Below are 21471 nucleotides of genomic sequence, written 5' to 3' on the forward strand. Positions count from 1 at the left end.
TAAGCTAAGCTTGGACTTACTATGATTCTTGGATTTCTTTTCTGAGAAAATAAACAACATGCCTTGAAATTTAGATACGAACCTGCCATGTATCTTCTTAATTATACATTGAGAATGAAGGACAACAAGACTTTGATGGTTTATCTTTGCTCCACATGGGATTTGGTAGGGATGCCAATCATATTTTTTTTTAATAACTAAAGCTGCTGTAATTAGTACTAGATCAAGTGTACATATGATAAGTTTCTTGATTCCAAATAAACAAGAATTTCTTGACTCGATAAAGACAATGAATCTCCATGTCCAGGACTTTTCTCCATGTGGAAAACTTGTAACTGATGCTCTCCACAAGTATATATGAGGCTGTTTGAGAGTGTTTTTTTAAAGTATTTCTGAAAAAATTTTGATTTTTTTTAAAATTAATATATTTTTGATATTTTTAAATTATTTTGATGTGCTGATTTTAAAAATAATTTTTAAAAAATAAAAAAAATATTATTAACATATTTTTTTAAGTAAAAAACATTTTTAAAAATCAATAATAATCATATTCCCAAACACGCACGTAATAATCTTAGCTCCCTCTTTTTTTTTTTACTCATACTCTCCCTTGTAAATAAAATATAATTTCTACTCTCTCCATATTTGTTGCATGGGATATTTGTTGTATATTTGCATTCAAAATCTTTCGAGCTATTATTTAAAGATCATATATAGTTGATTATATTTAATGCCGTGCTGAGTTCTTTCACCTATGATTTTTTATTAAACTAAATTATCATAGGATTGAAAAAAATATAGGAGGTACCTGGTAGAAGCATGAAGGGCAGGCAGGTCCACAAAAACACCAAACAATCCAGTAATTTGGCAATGATAACGAGTCAAGGCATGGAAATTATATTTTATATTACTTCAAGATTGGCAGCACCACGGTGGAGCCACGGGAGGATAGCAGGGGCTACGGCCCTTTAATTTTTTTTTTCAAGGCTCTTCTTTATACAATTTAAATTTTTAAAGCCTCTTAGCAAATCTAATAATATAATAGTCGAAGCAGCGATTCCTTAACTATTTCAAGAAAAATAACCTTTAAAAACTTATATAAAAACACGATTCAGTAGTCAAATAAAAAATCATAATTATTTTAGCTATTATTTTGATACGACACACGATCAAACCTCCTTCAAGATTTAAACCTATATCATTAGTTTGTAAATACATATATTAGGATATTTACATAATATATTAATAATACATCCTTATCTAGTTATGATAGACCCATACCTAACTGTTCAAAATCACTCATGAGAATTACTATATAAACAATAATTTTTTAAAAAATTTTAATTAGAATATATATTTTTAGTCTATAAATTGGATAAACATATGCATTTTTACTCACAAAATATACTTGAAATGATTTGTTTTTTAAATTATGGTTTCTATATAAAACAGTCAATCGATTCCACAATAATATCCAACTAGCTAATCAATTTACAATTATCATATTTTTAAAAGTATAATATATTTAAATATTGTTGTTTTAAAGAGTATGCTTAAAAATATTGATATTGAGTAAATATATAGTTTTAGAAACAAGACAAGGTAAAATTGTAGTAATTTTACTGGTTTTTATTTAAAAAATGTCACTTTGTATAAACTTTTAATTTACTGTCATAATTTTTTAAAAATAATAGAGGAATAAGGCCGACCCATAAAAATCCTACGGTCAAAAAACACCCACGTGTCACAACCACAACAGTTTAGCTAAAACATTTGGATTTGCCGCGCTCGAAGTCAAACGAGGGAATCAAAAGTAAAAATGGAAAACACCTGTTTTTAGCTTCGGCTTTTGTCATTTCAGCAAACCCAAGGTTCGGTTTCACTCCGAACCTAAACTCTCTGTCACTATCTCTCTCTAGCTTGTCTCTGTTTCAGACATGTCTTTTTATAAAACAACAACAATAAAAAAACAGCTTTGATTTGATTGGATTTGTTTTCTCACTTGCACTAATTGACAATTAAAACCCTAAATTCATGCTCTCCGTGTGATTTTACCCAACTCCCAATAACCATCGTTGGACCATCCATACATGGCAACAACAAAACCTTAAGCTTGCCAAAAAAAACATTCCATGTCGTTTCTTTCCTATCCTCTCTCTCTCTCTCTTGCTGCTGGTGGGTTTTCTTTCTTTCTTCTTGTTTTGTTAAGCAGACATGTTTTCTGTGATCTCTATCTTGTGTCCTGTGGGTAAAGACAAGGTTTTTTTTAAAGAAAGTTCATTTCTTTGCAGAAACCCTTTCGAGTCTTGACTTGTTTGCGTGTTGTGTTCTAGGTTGCTTGAATCCAGCTTGAAGTTTAATTTTTTTTTTGTGTTTTAAGCAGACCTTCCTTGGATGATTCCTTATTTCTCTCTCTCTCTACGTTTATTTATTAGTTGAAAGCGACACACCCTTTACGTGCCCCTCTCTCTCTCCATTATAAATTTGGTCGAGATATTATGCATTATTCCGTGCCATAAAAAATAAATAATAAATTTCAATTTTATTTATTTTTCTTGTACTAGATCAAGGCAAAGTATTTGAAATTGAATACAGTGGTTATTCATGAATTTGAACTCATGGGGTACCCTTCAAATTAAATGTTTTCACATGCAGGCACCAAAGGCCATAGCTTTCGCTGCAAGCACTGCATAAACCAAATCATAAATCTTTGATTTTGTTTTCCTCTTTGGAAAGCAAGTTTTGAGTCAGTGTATGCATGTGTTATCTGTATCAGATCTCTGAGCAAAGATTCAGTGTAGTTGCTGTTTGATCAAAATCACCATTAAGCACTGATGTCAGTTTTGGAGAAACCATCATCAATATCTTCTTCTGTAAGAGAGACTGATCCGTTACTGAAGGATTTAAATGAGAAGAAGCAAGGTTTTAGGAAAAATGTTGTTTCTTTAGCTGCTGAGTTAAAGGAAGCACGTAACCGCCTTGCATCTCAAGAGCAATCATTCGCTAAAGAAACAGTAACTAGACAGGTAGATGATTTCTGGTTTTGGTTTCTTTTTGTATGTTTTTTTGAGTTCTTTAGATTTAATCATTGCTTTCTTTCTTTTTGTGGTCCTTTTGATTGTGGGGTCATTAGGGGTTTTGTTTATTTTTTGGAGTCAATTAATCAGTGGTTGTGTGTTTTTAACAGGAAGCAGTGCTTTTGTGTGTGTTTTGATTTTTAACAGGAAGCAGAAAAAAAGGCTAAAACCATGGAATTGGAGATAAGCAGATTGCAGGGGCGATTGGAGGAGAAAAATGGCCAGCTTCAGGTGACAGCTTCTACCGCTGAGAAGGTTCCACTCAATATCCCAGCTTTGACTTCACTTTTTAGTTTCCTTTGATCTGAAATTCAAACATGAGTACTTATCATATTGGAGTTCTCTGCTTCACGGAGTAAGTTGATCTGGGCTGTGAGGGTGTTTTATTCTGTGCATCTTAACACAAAATCCACATATCTGATCCTCTTCCTTTTGGATGGATATTGACCTTTTGGCCCTTTCAATCTGTTTTCCTGGGTCGAGCCATAAGGTGGAAAGGTCACCGCAATGTTTCAATTTTTTTTATTGTTGTCCCCCTTTGTAATCTATTAGCTTGAATGCTTTAAGATAACCTTTTGTTATGTTGTTGTCGGCGACCCAACTTCTTAGGTTTTTATTTTGCAAAGTTATGGATTGTATTAGAAAATTGGTCAAAACAGCTTCCTGCAATTTCTTTAGGATATTCTTAAGACAAAATGCTTTGTTTGGATGGGTGTTCAAAATATCATTTAGTTTAGCTACCACTTTCATTAGGCTGTGTATTGATTGCTGTGATTCTTGATGGGGCTGCATTAATTGAAACTTTAATTGACTATGTAATTTAAGGAAATCATGTAGATTTCATAGTTAATTCTTGGAAAGATTAGTTGAACAGTAAACGAAATATCTCATTTGCAAATTTGAAGGTGATGGTCACTCTTGGAATCATTAAATTATCACAAGATCCATGTTATGTTGCACTTATCTCTGCCCTAATTATTTTGGTGATTTATTCTAAATAAAGCCCAATTGAATGGCTATGTAAAATGGTGATGACTTCATACCAAAAAATCTTGGGAATTGGGATCCTCTGCACATCAGCACCATTGCAGTAAAACTTGGTGAGATGAGTGATGAGATGTCAGTACAAACCAATTAAGCCTGGGCTAGTTTCTCTCTCTCTCTTTATGTTATGCCCCTTCCCAACCACAACCAAAGGAAAAGGTAGGAGGAGATCACCTTTTATGTGTATGTAGGTCGCCTGTTTATTTGTGTTTGTCTATATGCCTTTGATACATGTCTATTCCAATCATGGATAGAAAGCAATTGAGGCATTTAAGGCTACCATATATGTCTAGTAAGCTTGTCACATAAAAAGAAAGCCATATAGGTTGCACTTGATGCCATCACCATCATGTTGGCAGATAGCATCAAATTTAACTACCAAACCATTGTATACATCCATATACATAGGCAAGGATACTGTAATTGCCTCTTTACTTTTGACATATCATAAGAGCATGCAAGACACTTTGTAATAGGAGTTTCATTGAGTTTTTCATGTGTTAGTAACTTCTCCAGAGTTGTAGCATGCTACTAAAGGAAAAGATGGAGGTCGAGGATAGAGGACTGACATTAGTAAATCTAGGGTAATACGCTGATGTGAGATGCCATCTGTGGGGAATTGTTCAAAAGTAAACCTCTTTAGCTTTTGTGCATTGATTTATGCAATCAGATAAGAGTACAGCAGCTTATTATTGTTTCATTTAGAGCATATCATTCTTTAGAACCTTCAGCTTTAATTGAAGACTTGTTGTAGAGAGTAGGAGTTTCTAGATCTGATATAATCTTTAAGCACCCATCATTTTGTAACAAGTCAATCTTTAAGCAACCATTATTACTCTCTTTGAAGGGATTACCTTGCAGGCATTTATGTACTGGTGGTCACCTCCTTGCACATCACAGTATGTCACTTTTCAGAAAACATACACGCATGAAACAGTTTATATTGACTGGATGATCATTAAGGAATTGGAAAGAGAAAAAATCTCTCTGCTCCTAGCTCAAGACAACCTTTTGAATATTACAACATGGTGTCACATTATAGTTTTCATGTATCTAAGAATTCTGTTAGGAATTGGGATGAGTTTTAAAACACATTTAGGGGGTGTTTGAGAGTATGGTAGTGATTGTTTTTTAAAATGTTTTTCGCTCGGAAACACTTCAAAATAATATTTTTTTTATTTTTTAAAAATTATTTTTGATATCAGCATATCAAAACGATTTGAAAACATAAAAAAATTTAATTTAAAGCAAAAATAAACCTGAATTTTCATGAAATGCTGTTTGGAATGCAGGTCTAAATGGCGCCTTAATGGAGATTGCTCATTGGTAGTTGTGTTGCTGTATGATTTGCATTATAACCATCTCTGGATTATGAACCCTTTCCATTTTTATATTTTATCATCTACAAGCTTCTTGCTTATTAAAACTTCAGTTATTCTGATTTTTATTCTTTTAATTGGCCACAGTACCTCACAGAGTTGGATGGTCTCAGACCACAACTTGCAGCCACTCGAGCTACGGCAGATGCGAGTGCTGCCTCAGCTCAGTCAGTGCAGCTTCAATGTTTAGCACTGATAAAAGAATTAGATGCAAAGAACAGCTCGTTAAAAGAGCATGAAGAGCGTGTAAGCAGGCTAGGAGAGCAATTAGATAATTTGCAGAAGGATCTTCAAGCAAGGGAATCTTCCCAAAGGCAACTGAAAGATGAAGTTATGAGAATTGAGCATGATATTATGCGAGCTATTTCCCAGGCAGGAGACAATAAAGATTGTGAACTGAGGAAATTATTAGATGAAGTTTCTCCTAAAAACTTTGACAAGATGAACAAATTTTTAGTTGTTAAGGATGAAGAAATAGCCACACTGAAAGATGAAATAAGAGTTATGTCTGCTCACTGGAAGCTTAAAACCAAGGAATTAGAATCACAGGTGCATCCATCTTTAGCTGTATCTATAATCTCTTTAATTCTATTGTCATTTAAGGTCCACGGACCTGGTGATTTATGATATTCAACCTGCTTGTTGGCAGTTAGAGAAACAACGACGAGCTGATCAGGAATTGAAGAAGAGGGTGTTGAAGTTGGAATTCTGTCTTCAGGAAGCTCGTGCTCAGACTCGAAGGCTTCAGAGGGTAATTTTTGTCTTTACTCTTTTGCCTGGAACTGGATGGTTGCATTGACTGCTGTGAAGAAGACTTCCTCCTGTGTTGTTTGCTTTACCTTATCATTTTGCATATCAGAAGAGCACCATGCTTGAAAATGTTCAGATGCCTCCTTGCAGTGTTTAGCTTTTTCATCAACTAAGTGAACCACATCAATGCATACTTGCTGTGCGCAAGTAGCTGCATTTTGACATGGGCTCATTTAGGTTCAAATTAATTGAACGTGCCACAGCATCAAAGTCTTTTGAGTGGTTATTATTGTGCTCTTTTGTTGATTGTAGACGAGTCCTTTTTTCTCTGTAGTTTTTGGTGGTCATGTTCTTTCAATATGCTCAAGTTATTTCCACTGCTAGATTGCACTTTCATGTACACTATTATTTAATTGTGTTTATATTCATCTCAACAGATGGGAGAGCGAAGGGACAAAGCTCTGAAAGAACTCCGAGAGCAGATAGCAGCGAAACAGCAGGCTGTATCTGAGGGAAACAATGAAAAACAAAATTTCTGGGAGACATCTAACTTCAAGATTGTAGTTTCTTTGTCTATGTTGATCTTGGTTGTGTTCTCAAAGCGATGAAATAGTAGGCTAGATTGTTGTAAATGTCTTGTTATCATAGGTTTTGGGGAGCTTCAGAAGCCATTTTAGCTTGTAGAGATAGCCTAGAGTACCTTTACCTTGTGCAGTCTAGTCAAAGGTGCGTTTTTTGTTCCCGTTAGAACTAGAGTCCTCTAGTTATGCTGTACGTTTTAAATCTGTGTACAGCCGTTTGGCTTCCATATTTCAACCCATGACTTGAAAAAGATTAGCTCTTTTATGCTGTTGATTTTACCAGCTGGATGGCATGATAATGACCTGCCTTGTGCAAGCTTTGCTATCATTTTTTCTTGCATTCAAATCTAGGTTTTATATATATATATATAAAACCTAGATTTTAATGCAAGAAAAATAGATAGATAGATATATAGTTGGAGTCAAACCAGGTCATTATTAATATTGTGGGGACAGGAGAGATCATGCTCTACCAGCAGAATATGTCATCTGATTTTCAACTATAAGCTAGGCTAGCTGATGCTGTGTCCTGATTTAAGTCAAGCGTTTGGTGCATATTTTAAACAAAATGATATGAGAAAATAAATTGGCATCTAATGCATTAGAGCATCAAGTCCGCGTTAATCCTATTAGCCGTTAGGAGATGCTCTTCATCACCTAGCACGATTCAGGCTCTGGCGGGGTCGGCCTTTGTTGTTTTTCCCAGGAAATATGGGACGAACTTTTTGACTAATTTGTGTACTGAATTAGCGTTTTTCCTATCTGGAATGGAAATTGAACGATTAGAGCATCTTAGCAAATATATTAACTGGTGTAAATTTGGTTTTTGCCAAAGAAGTCGCAGGGCGATTTTGACAGTCGAGAAAATCTTGTATCCATCGCATGTGAAAATAATTCACCTTGTATAAATCTTTTTGCATGCAAAGACCATGTCTCTTGCTTGCTAGTTTGGTTTTAAACAGGTTGATCATATGGATTTGAAGCTTGGACGCAAACATGAGAAGCAGATCCACTTACCATCTGAACTGAGCCTCCATAGGTTCTTACCCTGTAAAGGTAAGAGCTAAACTTTAGGTTTATCCTCATAAATCATCCACCTAAGAAACTTCTTGTATCCCTGTTCTTACCATGCACTCCTCAGCCATCCGATAAAAATTGCTAAAATAAGTGATCACAAATGTGAATAATTTAACTAGATTAATCAGAAACTCTAAACTACAAATTCTGCAACTTTGTGAAAATGTACAGGAACAAAATTGCCATCGTACATCTAGTACTACCCAGCCTCATTAAATTTCACTACTTTCAGCCTAATACTAAACATGTAAACATAGAAGTTGATTTGTACCTTCGGCAGTAAAGTCTTTACATTCTGCGCAACTTCCGGCCAGCCAGAAAATGTTATCAGGATGTTGGTGTTGTAATTCATTCTTCTGGAACTTCCCTCTAGTTTCTTTTTCTATGAAAGATGGTTCTGTACAGAACTTGGAAACTGCTGCAGTTCTGATCTTCTGCTGAAAGCTTGAGCTTCCAATCCATTTGGTGTACATAAAGAAATTCTTTGTTCTACATGTCTAGAATGATTGTTCTGGCAACAAATGATGTTACCAAAATGGCACAACCAATAAATGGCTGCAAATTAGCTGACATGGATGCTGGAGGGTTGAGAATGGGAGGGGTATCGAACCCAGAACTTGAGGCAGGGTTGGTTGATGAGTTCAGAACTGATGGAGTGCTGCAGAAATCAGAGTGTTAGTTTTTGAGTCATTGAATTTGTACTAAAGAGTTCCTAACTCACGGATGATAAAGAAATTACCCTGACACGCCGACAACCGGTGATGTTGTTGCTGGATTTGCAGATGAAGTTGTTGGCACTGGCAATGATGGAGTGCCTGATGAAGATGATGATGTTGGATAAATGCAGGAACCAGTGCCTGTTTCAATGTTATGTGAGTCTGTGAATATTCAGAACATTAATTTTAAGAACAACCCCAAATCTGTGAGTCAATCAGATTTCTTACTTGGATTCACATTAACTATAGTGGCTGTTCCTCCAAAATCACAGCTGGTTGCCGCAGGATTCTTCTGATAATAGCTGTTGAATGCAAATGAAGCGTGGTTTTGAAGAGAGTTTGGATTGTAACAATTCCCACCTTGCTGGATCTGTGAACAATCTGCACCTCCCATTCCACACGCATAATCCAATGCTGATTGAAGTGCTGTCTCGGTCACTCCAGACCTGGCCACACACCAGCTCTGTCCTGGTATTGCTGGAGCATTTGTCGTTGCAGGAGGCGCCACAGGATTTGTGACTGGTGCTGTGACTGGAACATTGCCTGTTGGGGCTGGATAGGTTGTCACAGGATTAGTCACTGGTTGTGCACCTGGAACTGTAATAGGTGCTGGTGTTGTGACTGGATTGCTAATTGGTGCTGGTGGATTGACAGAAGGATTTGCAGGGGGGAAATCGACAGGTGTGGTGTAGGGGAAAGGTAATGGAGTGTACACAGGATTGGTCGGTGTTACAGTGACTGGATTGGCAGGATTGGTAGCAGGGACAGTGACTATTGTTGGTGCTGGAGTATCTGGCAGGAGAGTCCCTGGTGGTGTTGATCCGGGATTTGTCGGAAAAACTGTAGGTGTATTGATTATATCATCATGTAAAGTAGTTCTGAAGTTTGTTAAGAGTTCTCTCCGAGATGAAGGAAAGATTTGTTCATGTTCCCTCTTCAGCTCCTTTTCCACGAAATCTTCTACCGAAGATACTTCTGCATACAATCCAGCTACCTGACCTGTGATCTTACTATTTTCTAAAGATTTTGAAACCTTCTCAGCAAACTCAGCTACTTCTTTTGCACCAGGAACAACAAGGCTCCTGATTGTCATAGCTATGGGAACATCATAGGCAGAAAGTAGAGAAGTGGCAGCTGTGACTTTTTGGATCATTGATTGAATAAAAAGATCTTTCATCCCCAGTTCTACATCCACATCAAGACTGGTTTCTACAGTGACAAAAGACCTGGTTCTCTTGATAGATCCCAAAATCCCATGGAGGTCATTTTCTTGTGTTCTATCCAAATTTTCTAAGAATGACAACGAAAATGCTACCGAGACCTTAACTTCACTGTCAACATGAAACCTATTCAGGAGTGAATGGATTGATTTCAAAGTGTATAAAAGCTTTGGCAAGTCATTGTCGCCGCTTACAATGATGCTTTTGATGTTCACATGGGGTAGAAAGGTCACTAATAGGGTCTTAAACCAGGAGATAGCAGATGGTTTAGAATTTATCAAATTCTCAACCAAGCTGTCATCTAAGTAAAGATCAACAGACACATTAAAGTTGGAAAGTGCACTCAAAACCCTGTGATCTGAAGCAAAAACTCTTAAATGACTTGCAAAGACCTTGTTTAGCTCAAGAAATGATACTGTTCTGCTAAGTGAAGAAGCTCCGGTGATTCCTCTGGCATTGTAGGAGAAACCCACTAGAGTTCCTGTAACAAAAAACAAGAAATGATCTAGTTCAACAAAGATTCAAACTTCAAAGAGTATGAGCTCATCCATGAATTCAAGCAGCTATTACTTCATATTAACAGTGAATATGTGAGGAAAAAAAAATAGAATAGAAAAAAAGAACTATACAGCTTTACACAAGTGGGGTAGGGGTAGGCTAAACTCTAACTCTTCTTTGCACTGAATTTTAAGGAGAGAAAAAGTGTGAACAAGAAATAAAAGATGCTTACCCGAAGAGCTAATAGTGAGAAGAGACAAGAAGAATAAGAAGAGGCACTTTGATGCTACTCCGGCCATTATAATGAGAGGTGTTTTCTGGGTTGCAGGAGGAGAACCCTATGGATTTTTAAAGAGATTCATACAATGGGAGTGTTGTTTAAAAGAGAATGCTCATAGAATATTGAGAGAGATATAGAAGGGGAAAAGGCGTTGCAGATAAAAAGGTTAGGAGAGAAAAGAAAGTTATAAAGGAAGGAAGGTGTTGCTTTGACATGAAGGATGGGGCTGGAAAATGTGCTGTTTCCCAACAGTAGAGAGAATCAAGTGATCAACCACTGCTTTTATAGCTTTTTTTTTTTTTTTTTTAATCTTTCCCAAAAACACAATTGGGCTCAAAACAGAGAGCATCTTCCTCCACACACCAAGACAAATTCCATAAGAGATGCCCGCCCGCATGCATGTTACACAGTACACATATAATAAGCAAAGATGGCATGCCTTTGTCTGCTTGTCCCAAAAGGGTTTGCACAATACAAGGATGGCGAGACCTGCCCTGTTATGTTTCCCCTCATAAATGCTCTGCTACTGTTTTAAATCACCTCAGTAAAACGTTTTTCATTTTTCTTGAATCCATCACTATTGCACTGTCCAACAAGAACTTAAATATGATATGTCCATCAATATGCCATTGTTTTCCACTGACAGTTCTTAACAAACTTAAATTTTCTTTACTATATGTGCGAAGATTCTTCTGCAGAACCTGGGCAGACAGCTAAAATATTTAAATATTATTACCTTATGAGAAAATGGAATTTTTATTTAAATTAAGACAATAAATTAAAAATTTTGGTAGAATAACAATATTTGAAAAGATTAGGTGAAATAATATATTTTCATCTTGTTGTGTATCTAAAATGTGTCTAAATATTGATATTTTTAAGCGTGAAGAAATAGTTGTTGCACTTTATAATAATGACAAGGTATTGGTCTATTATAATTAAAGGAGAATATATTCTAGATAAATTATGTGAAATAACCTAACAAATATATTTATGGACCAATAAGTTAGGTCTAGACTAGGAGAAAGTTTTATCACGCCTGATCAAAATAATGGCTTAAAAGAACTATAATTTTTTATTCAACTATTGAATCACATTAATATTTTTATAGAAGTTCTTAAAAGCCATTTACCTAATAGTAATTATGGAATCGTTACTTTGATCATTAAATTTTTTAAATTTTCAAAAATCTTATCCTCATTTTTAGGACCTAGATTTTATAATTTTTAAGATGTTTTTTAGAAACAAATTAATCAATTATTCTTGAATTTAAATAGATATATCGATTATCGACCGTGATATAAATTAAAATTTTTCTTACAACTCTTGACCGTAACATATAATAAATATGGCTGTTGAAAATCATAACATCCAAAAGTATGCTATTTCACCAAGAATTGTTGCCATTCATTGGCCTTTTACATGCTAATTGGCAAATTTATCCCGCGAAAATGCTTGTAGTTTTTCGAAAGAAAATAAAAGAATCAAGAATCACTGAGTGGGCTAAAAACAAAAGCCTGAAAGTTAAGTTGAGACTATAAGAAAAAAAGGAGAATGTACTGCTGCTCTAGGCATCCATCACCCTATCTTAGCAAAACCTTGAGGATTTGAGATTTGATTGGACAGTGTAAAAAGAGGACACCTAAGTCAAATCTGCTGAGCTCAACAAATCCCACTAATTGTTTTTATTTATTGAAGGCCAAAAGAGGCTTTGGATTAGGCCTAAAACCTCAACCATGTTTTCTAGTCTGTTTCTTCTAGGACAAGATTTCAATTTTTATTTTTCCAAGCCCACCATATTCTTTGCAGACAAAACATCCTGTAAAGGAACAAAATTAGCATTCATTCACATAAGCTGCCAGCACTTATGATTCATCTTTGTAATAAAACACCATGTAGAAGCATTGTCGGGTCAATTGCATCCATCGTCCCTCTACTATGGGAGTTCAATTAATCACCCCCCTACTACATTCTTTTCACAATCAAGACACTCGATCTATAACGACAATGTAAAATCATTTCTATGATGAAATAATATGTGTCCACTTAAAATAAGAAAAACATTTGGAAAAACAAAATAAAATTCTTCTTAAATTTTTCTCATTTTTGTACCCATTTATCATTAAAGCCATCATAGGATGAGGGTCCTGATTGTAAAGAGAACACTCTACAGAAGGATCTTATTAATCAAATTAGTAGTGAAGGGATCCAGTTGATCAAAGACATACAGTAGAGGGACCACACGGTGTAATTAGCCCGATGCTTGTCAGTAGAAAGCAGAAAACCAATGGCTTTACACAGTGACATAGATACATTAGTGGTTCGTAACAACATTATTAGTGCCGCTTTCTATGGGATATATAAGATATTCAACTGGGTAGGGACAACCCATGTGGAATAACGTAATGTGCTTCTCTCCTTTCAAGTTTTGATGATTTCAAAAGCACCATGGCTGACTAGGTAACACTTCATGGCCGAAAGCAAGCACAGTAGAGAGGGCGAGAAAGAGGGTAGCCATACCTATTGGTGTTGACAGAAAACAGGAATCCATGCATGAACCCTGATAAAAAAGAAAAGAAGAAAGAAGAAAGAAGAAAAGGAGAAGATAAACAAAGCCCTAACAGAGATATTGGTACTTTAATATCTGATACATTTTGCCCTTTTCTAATTTAGTTTTGCCCCTTGCTTTCTAAATGAAGGATAAAATCAGTGTCATATCAAACTCCTTCATCAAAGCATTAGAGACCTGGGATGTGCTAAGCATAATCATCTGCCTATAACTGACACTCACATTTCGAGTCATTTGGTGCTATAGCATCAGAGATTTAAAGAAAAAAGATGCTAATTAATGACGTTCATCAAATTGTGTGTGTCCACACCTTTTGGAACATACCATGCTGGTTTCTGGTTAAGAGGATAGAAAGTGGTGTATCTCATCTTTGAATTCTTTCCACATTCCTCCAAGTGTTGTTTTTGGGCAGCCAGTGAGCACATTTTTGCTTGATGAAGGAAAAGGAAAGGGAAAGAAAGATTAAAAAGTTCATAGAAGCTAAAGTAGCTTTTGTTAGAGCAACAATCTTGAGTGACATCATTTGCTGCACTGTGCTTTTGAGTGTGCACAGTAAAAAGATTCAGAAACAGCAAGTTGCAGGTAGTTCATGAAAATATAACGCACGAGAGAGACCACCGCCCTTTGGTTTATTGTTGGAGTGACCTACAAATCCAGAGAGTGTCCCTTGCTAGTTTCTGCATTATTGTTACAGATTTTGCTCAAAAGATGGCAAGTGTTACTTGCACTTGGCTATCAGCGAGGACATTTGTAATTCCCATCATCAAGGATTTCTACTTCATAGCATGTGCTAGCCAATTCGGAAGGATTAAGAATGAAAAAGAACACAAGCCAAAATATACCTACAGAGGTGCACAGAGGAATCCCATGATCAATTCTTTGAAGAAGAACAGAGTCGAGTGATTCAGCATTCAAACTTTATTGCAAAGTGACCAAAAAGACAGTATAAAACATTGGGCAGCCCTACATGTCATCCACAGCCAGATAAAGATCAGATCAACTTAGAGAACTTCAAATCAATGACACGAACTCTCTTTTCCTATGTTACTTGCACAGTTAACATGGTGCATGTGTTCTAAAGATTATCACAAACTTTTGTCAGTCGTCATATCCTCCAATCATCACAAGATGCTAGTTGAGTCACAACTAGCATCTATGTTATAATTTACAAAAAACTTTGATTGCATATGCATTCTCACGGCTCATTTTATTTACAAAACAAGCAAGTTGCTGAAGAAGGGATCCAAAATAATAGCTTCCTTAGCTGAATTATACTTGCTGAGACGCTTTTTCAATGAGTGCAAATCTCCCTCATTTTTTGAAGAGCGATCCTGGTATCACATTAAAACTAAGCTAAGCACATAAAAATCTAACAATTACAGTTAAAATGGTTGTATAAGATTAGGATGCAGCAAAAACCTCTGTTTCTTTTTCATGGAACATCTTAGCTTTCAATATATGAAAAGTTTTTAGGAGCCATGACTATGCTACACACTGCTAGGAGGTGCTTTTATGTTAAGCAACAAAACGTGGAAAATTTGATAAATAAAAAAGATACCTTATTTCATAGTCTGTAGAAAAAGAGAGACTTACAAAAGATTTCTTCAGGAGCAATATGTCCACCAAGTATATCAACCACAATACATTTGTCTTGGGAAAGCTGTAGAAAATGATACAAAACAGTCATACCATCTTTCCAATAACCAAACATGAAGTTTTGATAAGCTGGAAGAAAAGCCCCTGAGCAAGTAAGAGAAAAAAAATTAAGAACAACAATTTTTTGTCTTTCCTAGTGCTTGAAACCAAGACACCCTGATACAACAGGAAAAACAGCTGTGAAAATGGCTCGAATGCATTTCTCCAAAATGTGAATTAGGGTTGTAGAAGAACATATGGTTGCTTGTGATACAGCACAGGCAACCACATATGCAACATATCAGGAAAATATTTGTGCTGCACTGGAGTACATTTTCCAAAAAGAGGCTGTGCATATGTTCAGCTGAATTGGCATAGATTTTAACTGTTCCATATCTAATGCCTTATGAGTGATCAAGAAAGATGAAAAGTGATCAACAATATCACCTTCCTTCCCAGAAGTCTCCAGTTACTTTCTTCATCTTCCTATACGTTTCTGCCTGCACATGATGTTAGGAATCAATTAGCCAATATTCTGAAATAAACAGGACCTACAGCTTGTATTGTGGCTCTCGCCTGTCTATCTCCTTTCGGGCCCTTAAAGAGATAAGGGTCCGAGGTTAAGTCCAGGAAGAGTATGTCTTGACCTGTGTAAATAAGGGTCTGTTAGCTTATCATGAATCAAGAATAACTCTAAACATTTATGTGGATAATATTAAGAAAAATTAAAGAACTCGCCTGTATTAATTCTGGACAGAGTAAAATCAATTATTGAGATCAATAATCCTGAAGTTCTGAAAATCATTTTCTTCCCCTCCAGGATAAACTGCACTGTAGTAGAGTCATTTCGACACAAAAGAATGTTTCCCCTGCAACAAAAAAGTCCTAAATCAGCACCCATGCAAGAAAAACAATATTATTTATTTCCAGAAACAACAAACCAGTGCAGGTCACGATGCTCAAATTCATATGCAGCTTCTGCGATAGCTAAGCCAGCTGTAACCTGCAGAGCACGATAGACACAGTAAATCTTGAAGGTGGCAGCTCAGTGAAGAATTGACAAAAAATGCTTGAATAAAATGTACATCATTACCTGAACCAATAAACTACGCGCTTCATCAAAGTTTAAGAGCACAAAGCTTTCAAGGTCTTTCCCACCATGTTGTAGTACAAACACAACATAGCACTGCATAAATTAATTGAACATGGTAAAAAACCCTATAAACCTTACTCTGGAAACTTGCAGCACTGATGCCATTCGGGGATTTTGCAACGTCAGCCAATTCAATGTAAATATCTACATATAAACATGCATGTACATCGTGCGTGCAGGAAGCGGATGTATTTTTGAAAGCAGTCAGTTATGTCTATAAAAGCTCAACGCTAAACCTGTTTCTCTGGAAACTCCTTAGGATGATCATTTTCAGAACCATGCCTTTCATCCCAATATTCCCATGCTCTGACCAAGGCGAGGTCATAAGGACCTTCGCACACTCTTAGACTGCGGATAAAAAAGAGATCATTAGATATCACGTTCTGCAGAAAATCTAGAAAGTAAAAGTATTAGGCCGCAACAGATACGTAAATTAACTCAAAGATAAGCTTTCATATTATTCATAAGTTAAGTCTACCCTCTGCAGATCCAAGTCTATCTAGCTTATAGCCATATGCTATTGCTCAGCTCAATTTGCAAAGCAAAGCCATTGAACAAACATAACACGTTATGGATTTCTTCAATTCCAGAATGTAAGCCTACTGACCACACTAGAAAGAAAGCAACCTATTGCAGGTTATTGTTTTCAAAAGATACTAAGCAGTTGCAGAAAAAATATAGCAGTACTTGGATCACATACTCTAGAATTTCGATGAATGTTGTGCAAGCGTTGTCCACTTCAGAATCATGTGATCTGATATTGTTGAGAGTTCGAGAAAGGATGACCTCCTCGAGCAATTCTTCTGATCTCTAGAACATGGAAAATCAAATGCTTCAGCAATAATAATCCACGAAGAAAGTGTCAATATGATAACCATGAGTACATTTCTGCCTATCATATGTTGACCATGAGTGACTTCACAGAAAAGTTATAAATGGAAATGTTGTTATTGTTTAATACCTTCTGTACTTCTCCATTTACCGGTAAATCCCCATCAATGGGGACTATTTTGCAGACAGTATTACCAGCTTCAAATGCTTCTCCATAAGTGCCTTCACCCACCTTGACAATATTATCTGGTTCACTGCAAAAACAAAGTTTTTTTTGTTACCAGTTTCAAGGATGAAGGAGCTCAATTTAAATGACTCGGTGCTGAGTTGAGAAGAAAATAAGAATAAAAAACCCAAGAACAAAAACAACAGGTTTAACAACTGCAAAGATAAGTTATATGACTGAAGTCTGGCAGGTAAATTTGTGTGAATTGCTGACTTCAGTAATGCAGTTATTACACATCGATCAATCACTTAAATGATACGGACCACCTCCAATCAATGAGTATGCCATGATCAAGATAATTCCCTGACCCTAAAGCTCAACGAGGCAACTCTAACACAATATGTGCTTTTCTTCTCTCAAAAGTCTTACTTTCATCTTTCAAAAGACACAGCCAACAATTTTTTATAAGTTTTTAAAGGGCAGATGTCTGATTACAATATTTTTGGTTCAGGAATGCAAAATAGCTACAACACAACTTTCTACAGACCATACTGGAAGTTATTGATTCCAAGATAGGCTTCTGTTTCATTTTTCAACAAATGAAACTAATGATGGAAGGAACTAATACACAGTTCAAATAAAATATGAACTGATCCATCATGATTTTTTATATGAACAGTCCATCTCAAAGTAAGAAAAAATGTTGTAAAAGTCAACCCTCGACCAAACAGCTGCAGACACCATCCAGATAAAATAATTGCTTCTTTGAAAAAAAATATTGTTTGGAAATGCATACAAAAATAGAAAACTGAACAAGGTTTGCACGCATGCATTGTTTAATGACCTCTCGTGAGTCAAAACAATATGAATATATGTGAGAGCATCTTGTAGGGGAAAAGAGCAGCTGCACGATGGGAAAAAGAACAAACCAATATTTAGAGAATACTTCCAGCAATGTCAATGGAACTGACTGTCCACAGACTGCCAATAGCGCAGCAAATGGATCCCCGTAATCATGATCTGATAAATTAGACGTTGAAGCTAAAGACAGTTTCTTAATTGCACCTTCAATGCCTTCACAACCCTCATCACACACCAACATAGAACTGCTCTTTTGTGAAAGAGAATTCCTTTCAAGTACATCTATACTTTGTAAATATGAATTAATTCTACTCTGGACAGAATGCATTTTCGAATTAGTCTTCACATCAGGATTTTCTGGAGTTATCAAATCCACAATGTTCAAGTCATGATCTGATAAAGTAGACGTTGAAGCTAAAGACAGTTTCTTAACTGCACCTTCAATGTCTTCACAACCCTCATCACACACCAAAATAGAACTTCTCTTTTGTGTAGGTGAATTCCTTTTAAGTACATCTTTACTTGGTAAATACGATTTAATTCTACTCTGGACAGAATGCGGTTTCGAATTAGTCTTCAAAACAGGTTTTTCTGGAGTTATCAAATCCACAATGTTCATGTCATGATCTGATAAAGTAGACATTGAAGCTGAAGACAGTTTCTTAGCTGCTCCTTCAATTTCTTCACAACCCTCATCAAGTGAATTCCTTTCAAGTACATCTTTACCTGGTAAATACGATTTAATTCTACTCTGGACAGAATGCGGTTTCGAATTAGTCTTCAAAACAGGTTTTTCTGGAGTTATCAAATCTACAATGTTCAAATCATCGCCATTCATAGGTTCCAAGGGAGGCATGGTTTGGAGTTCCTAATAACTTTGAAAGTGTACTAGAAGGCCCACAACTTTAGTTAAACTTCTTCGCAATAAAGCCAATTCTCTTTTCTTGATGACAAATGTGGTATAGCAACCGCATCAGTTTCATTATCTGTGGCCCATGTACTAGAGCTTTTCGGAGACGGGCTCTCTTCCAGCACCTCAAAAGCATCAACCTCTTCAAAGTATTGCTTTTCTTTCTAAAAATCGAGATGTTGTGCTGCTTTTCCCTTCAAACACCAGAAATCAAAGCACAAACTTTACAAGGAACCAGAACAGGAAGAAAGAAAAATTAGTGCTAGAAACTTGAAAGAGCAAATGCAGTCTAGAAGAAACCAGAATGGTAACAACAAAACATAAGAGAACACGCGAAATAATAATGGAGATAACTTTTGGAACGGGTGGTTTTCCTTTTTTTTCTAGCCTGTTTTTGTCGAGGCTGATTGTCCACACAAGCAGCAACAGCTATACTTATCCTCCCTCTGAGTCTAGCACAAAATAATACCATTGCAAAAGGGGCATGCTAGTTAAGTTTGAGAAAAAAATATTATAGCTTACATGACAGCATCTCGATTCTCAAACGCTGAAAATGTACTAGCCATGAATTACCCTAGCATTACGTGAGTAACACACAGCACACACGAAAGTGAAAAGGAAAGAGCATGTAGAACGAGGATATATACTTGCAAATAATAGAACACATCAAAGTCTAATAATTCTACAGTTCTAAACTAGAATAGCACAAGTGATATCCTATGTGAGTGATGATAAACATTAAGAAACAACAACAACAACAAGAAAAAACTTCGACAACCCACCGATGCAAGACCAAAAAGAACCACAATCAGCAAGAAAAAGCCATCATTTAGAGTTCATTGAAAAGAGGGAATTGAGTTGAATTAACCTGGTAGAAAGTGAACGATTCCGACTGACACGTTTAGTGGCACGACCACCACCACCACCACCAAAACTCACTCTATTCTCGTCATTATCCTTCAACTCCAACTGTCTCCTGCAAAACCCAGAAACAAAAACACAAAAAGTTGCGTTGAGCCAGTGGCTGATCTCTTATTGGATTCTTTCCCTTACCGATGTTCCCTCCGTCTTGATTGACAGCTCACCTCCTTTTGTTTCCTGCACTGATCACTAGATATTGCCAGGGAGGTTTCAAAAAGGACACTAATAGCGTGCCCGGTTGACCTAGGCAGGGGTTGAACTCTCAATATCCATACTCATATCCGGTGAATGCCCAACCTCACGGGAATAACCAAAGAGGGGAGGGGAGGCTTTCGCTTTCAATGGATCTTCCCTGCCCCGTACCAGACATCTAAGAGGTTCAAGCAAGCCCGAGCCTCCGATCGAGAAACCGTTTCCAGCTAGTCTCTGCGCTCCTTTTGGACTTTTGAAGCAGAACTTGAAAAGAAAAAAGAAAAAAGGAAGAAAGAGCAGGGTGCTGTATATAGAGTTGTTGAATCCCGAAATGATAAAGCTAGAGTCTTTTTATCATTTAACATTACAAGTTGGCGTCTTGTGGAAGTTATTTGAATTTGGTGTGGTGTTTGTCTTCTCCTACTTTGGTAAATGGGTTGTTTTTTTTTTTTTTGAAGTGATTGCCCTCCTCCTTCTCCTCCTCCTCCTCCAGCAGCAATGATTTCTGACCAAAAATCAACTCTTCTTTCCCCACCTAAAACAATAACAAAAGTGTTCCTAGCTACTACATTATATTGATAGTTAATGGTAAAAAATTGAAGATTTTAAGGTGCCTGCTTCGGAACCCATCATTAGTGCTATGCCTCTAAAGGCTCTGACAGACCGTGCCAGAGAATCTACTGATCTCATCTTGTCAATACCCTCAGCTTGAGATTACAGGGAGGGAGTTTTGAAATGTTGGAGTTGATGCCTGGGCGGGAGTGGTCTCCGATAACGTGTAGTTTTTAAATTGAGAAGTTGAAAAACCACAAGGAAAGTGACTAAACGCCGTCGTTTATTTTTTGTCCTCAAATAACTAAAATACCAGAACAATTCAATTCATTTCGGTACCATTGGTTTTGTGGATAGAACATTTTTTATAAAAAATAAAATTTTTTAGTATTTTTATATTGTTTTAATATATTAATATAAAAATTAAATTTAAAAAATAAAAAAATATTATTTTTCAAGTAAAAAACAATTATTACAACAATACTCTTGTTCAGATACCTTTGTACCTGCCGATCACCATCAGAGATTCTATCTCCGTCTTCGTCCTCGCCAGAGGGAAGATCATTGCCATCAGTGCAAGAAGAAGACAACCTTTTCTTGCCCTTACTGCTTGAAGAAGAGCCCGTATATACTCGCCAACATATCACTGACCGATAGCAGCTTCCCTTCTTTCCCATCTGTATCAACTGGCATAGCCATAGCTTTACCTCCTCTTTTTGCTTCTTTGCCATTGCAGCAACTTCCAGTTGGCCGGATTAAAAAACAAGAAATTTATCAGATGAAGAGCACTGCCATATTTACTTGAAACAAATTCTTCAAAGGGTTTAGGGTTGGATTTCTTGGAGTACAAGTTTTGAAATTAAGCTACGTACATTGATCAATCATCATCAAGATCCAACATCTTGGATTATTAAACAAATCAATCTGATTATTACACTCAATTGATCAATTACTAAGATAATATTTAGAAACGCGGTTAAAATTATATTTTTAAAAAATTCAAAAAAAAATTTTTTTACTGAAATTTAATATACTTTTTATATCGTTTTGATGTGTTAA

At 36.2% G+C, this 21471-nt stretch overlaps 3 protein-coding genes across 7 annotated transcripts; 1 reads left to right on the top strand and 2 right to left on the bottom strand.

The window, feature by feature from the left end:
• Nucleotides 1-1897: 1897 nt before the first annotated feature.
• Nucleotides 1898-7130, top strand: LOC118060885 (nuclear envelope-associated protein 2). 4 transcript variants are annotated; one of them, XM_035074190.2, is made up of 6 exons: nt 1898-2175; nt 2656-3026; nt 3225-3332; nt 5588-6049; nt 6150-6251; nt 6688-7130. In XM_035074190.2, exons 2-6 carry the CDS (start codon nt 2835-2837, stop codon nt 6856-6858), a joined length of 1035 nt encoding a protein of 344 aa, XP_034930081.1. In that variant the 5' UTR covers nt 1898-2175; nt 2656-2834; the 3' UTR covers nt 6859-7130. The 4 variants fall into 4 exon arrangements, with proteins under 4 accessions (XP_034930081.1, XP_073260055.1, XP_034930082.1 ...); XM_073403954.1 differs by having other exon boundaries at nt 2777-3026; XM_035074191.2 differs by lacking the exon at nt 1898-2175 and having other exon boundaries at nt 2189-3026; nt 3225-3308.
• Nucleotides 7131-7714: 584 nt separating this feature from the next.
• LOC118060884 (uncharacterized) lies at nt 7715-10883 on the bottom strand. 2 transcript variants are annotated; one of them, XR_012167680.1, is made up of 5 exons: nt 10575-10883; nt 8853-10325; nt 8648-8765; nt 8180-8566; nt 7715-7879 (listed from the first exon to the last, which is right to left on the bottom strand). XR_012167680.1 is itself a non-coding variant. In XM_035074188.2 (4 exons), the coding sequence occupies exons 1-4, from the start codon at nt 10639-10641 to the stop codon at nt 8398-8400; spliced, it is 1827 nt and encodes a 608-aa protein (XP_034930079.1). In that variant the 5' UTR covers nt 10642-10883; the 3' UTR covers nt 8012-8397. The 2 variants fall into 2 exon arrangements, 1 of the variants encoding a protein (XP_034930079.1); XM_035074188.2 differs by lacking the exon at nt 7715-7879 and having other exon boundaries at nt 8012-8566.
• A 3234-nt stretch (nt 10884-14117) lies between these two features.
• Nucleotides 14118-19034, bottom strand: LOC118060887 (serine/threonine-protein kinase haspin homolog). The gene is made up of 11 exons (XM_073403938.1): nt 17906-19034; nt 16941-17064; nt 16680-16789; nt 16216-16327; nt 15920-16012; nt 15768-15829; nt 15565-15695; nt 15403-15473; nt 15274-15326; nt 14785-14851; nt 14118-14522 (listed from the first exon to the last, which is right to left on the bottom strand). Exons 1-11 carry the CDS (start codon nt 18691-18693, stop codon nt 14403-14405), a joined length of 1731 nt encoding a protein of 576 aa, XP_073260039.1. The 5' UTR covers nt 18694-19034; the 3' UTR covers nt 14118-14402.
• Between the last annotated feature and the right edge of the window lie 2437 nt (nt 19035-21471).

This window comes from Populus alba, chromosome 13 (genome assembly GCF_005239225.2).
Source record: "Populus alba chromosome 13, ASM523922v2, whole genome shotgun sequence".
NCBI classification, from domain to species: domain Eukaryota; kingdom Viridiplantae; phylum Streptophyta; class Magnoliopsida; order Malpighiales; family Salicaceae; genus Populus; species Populus alba.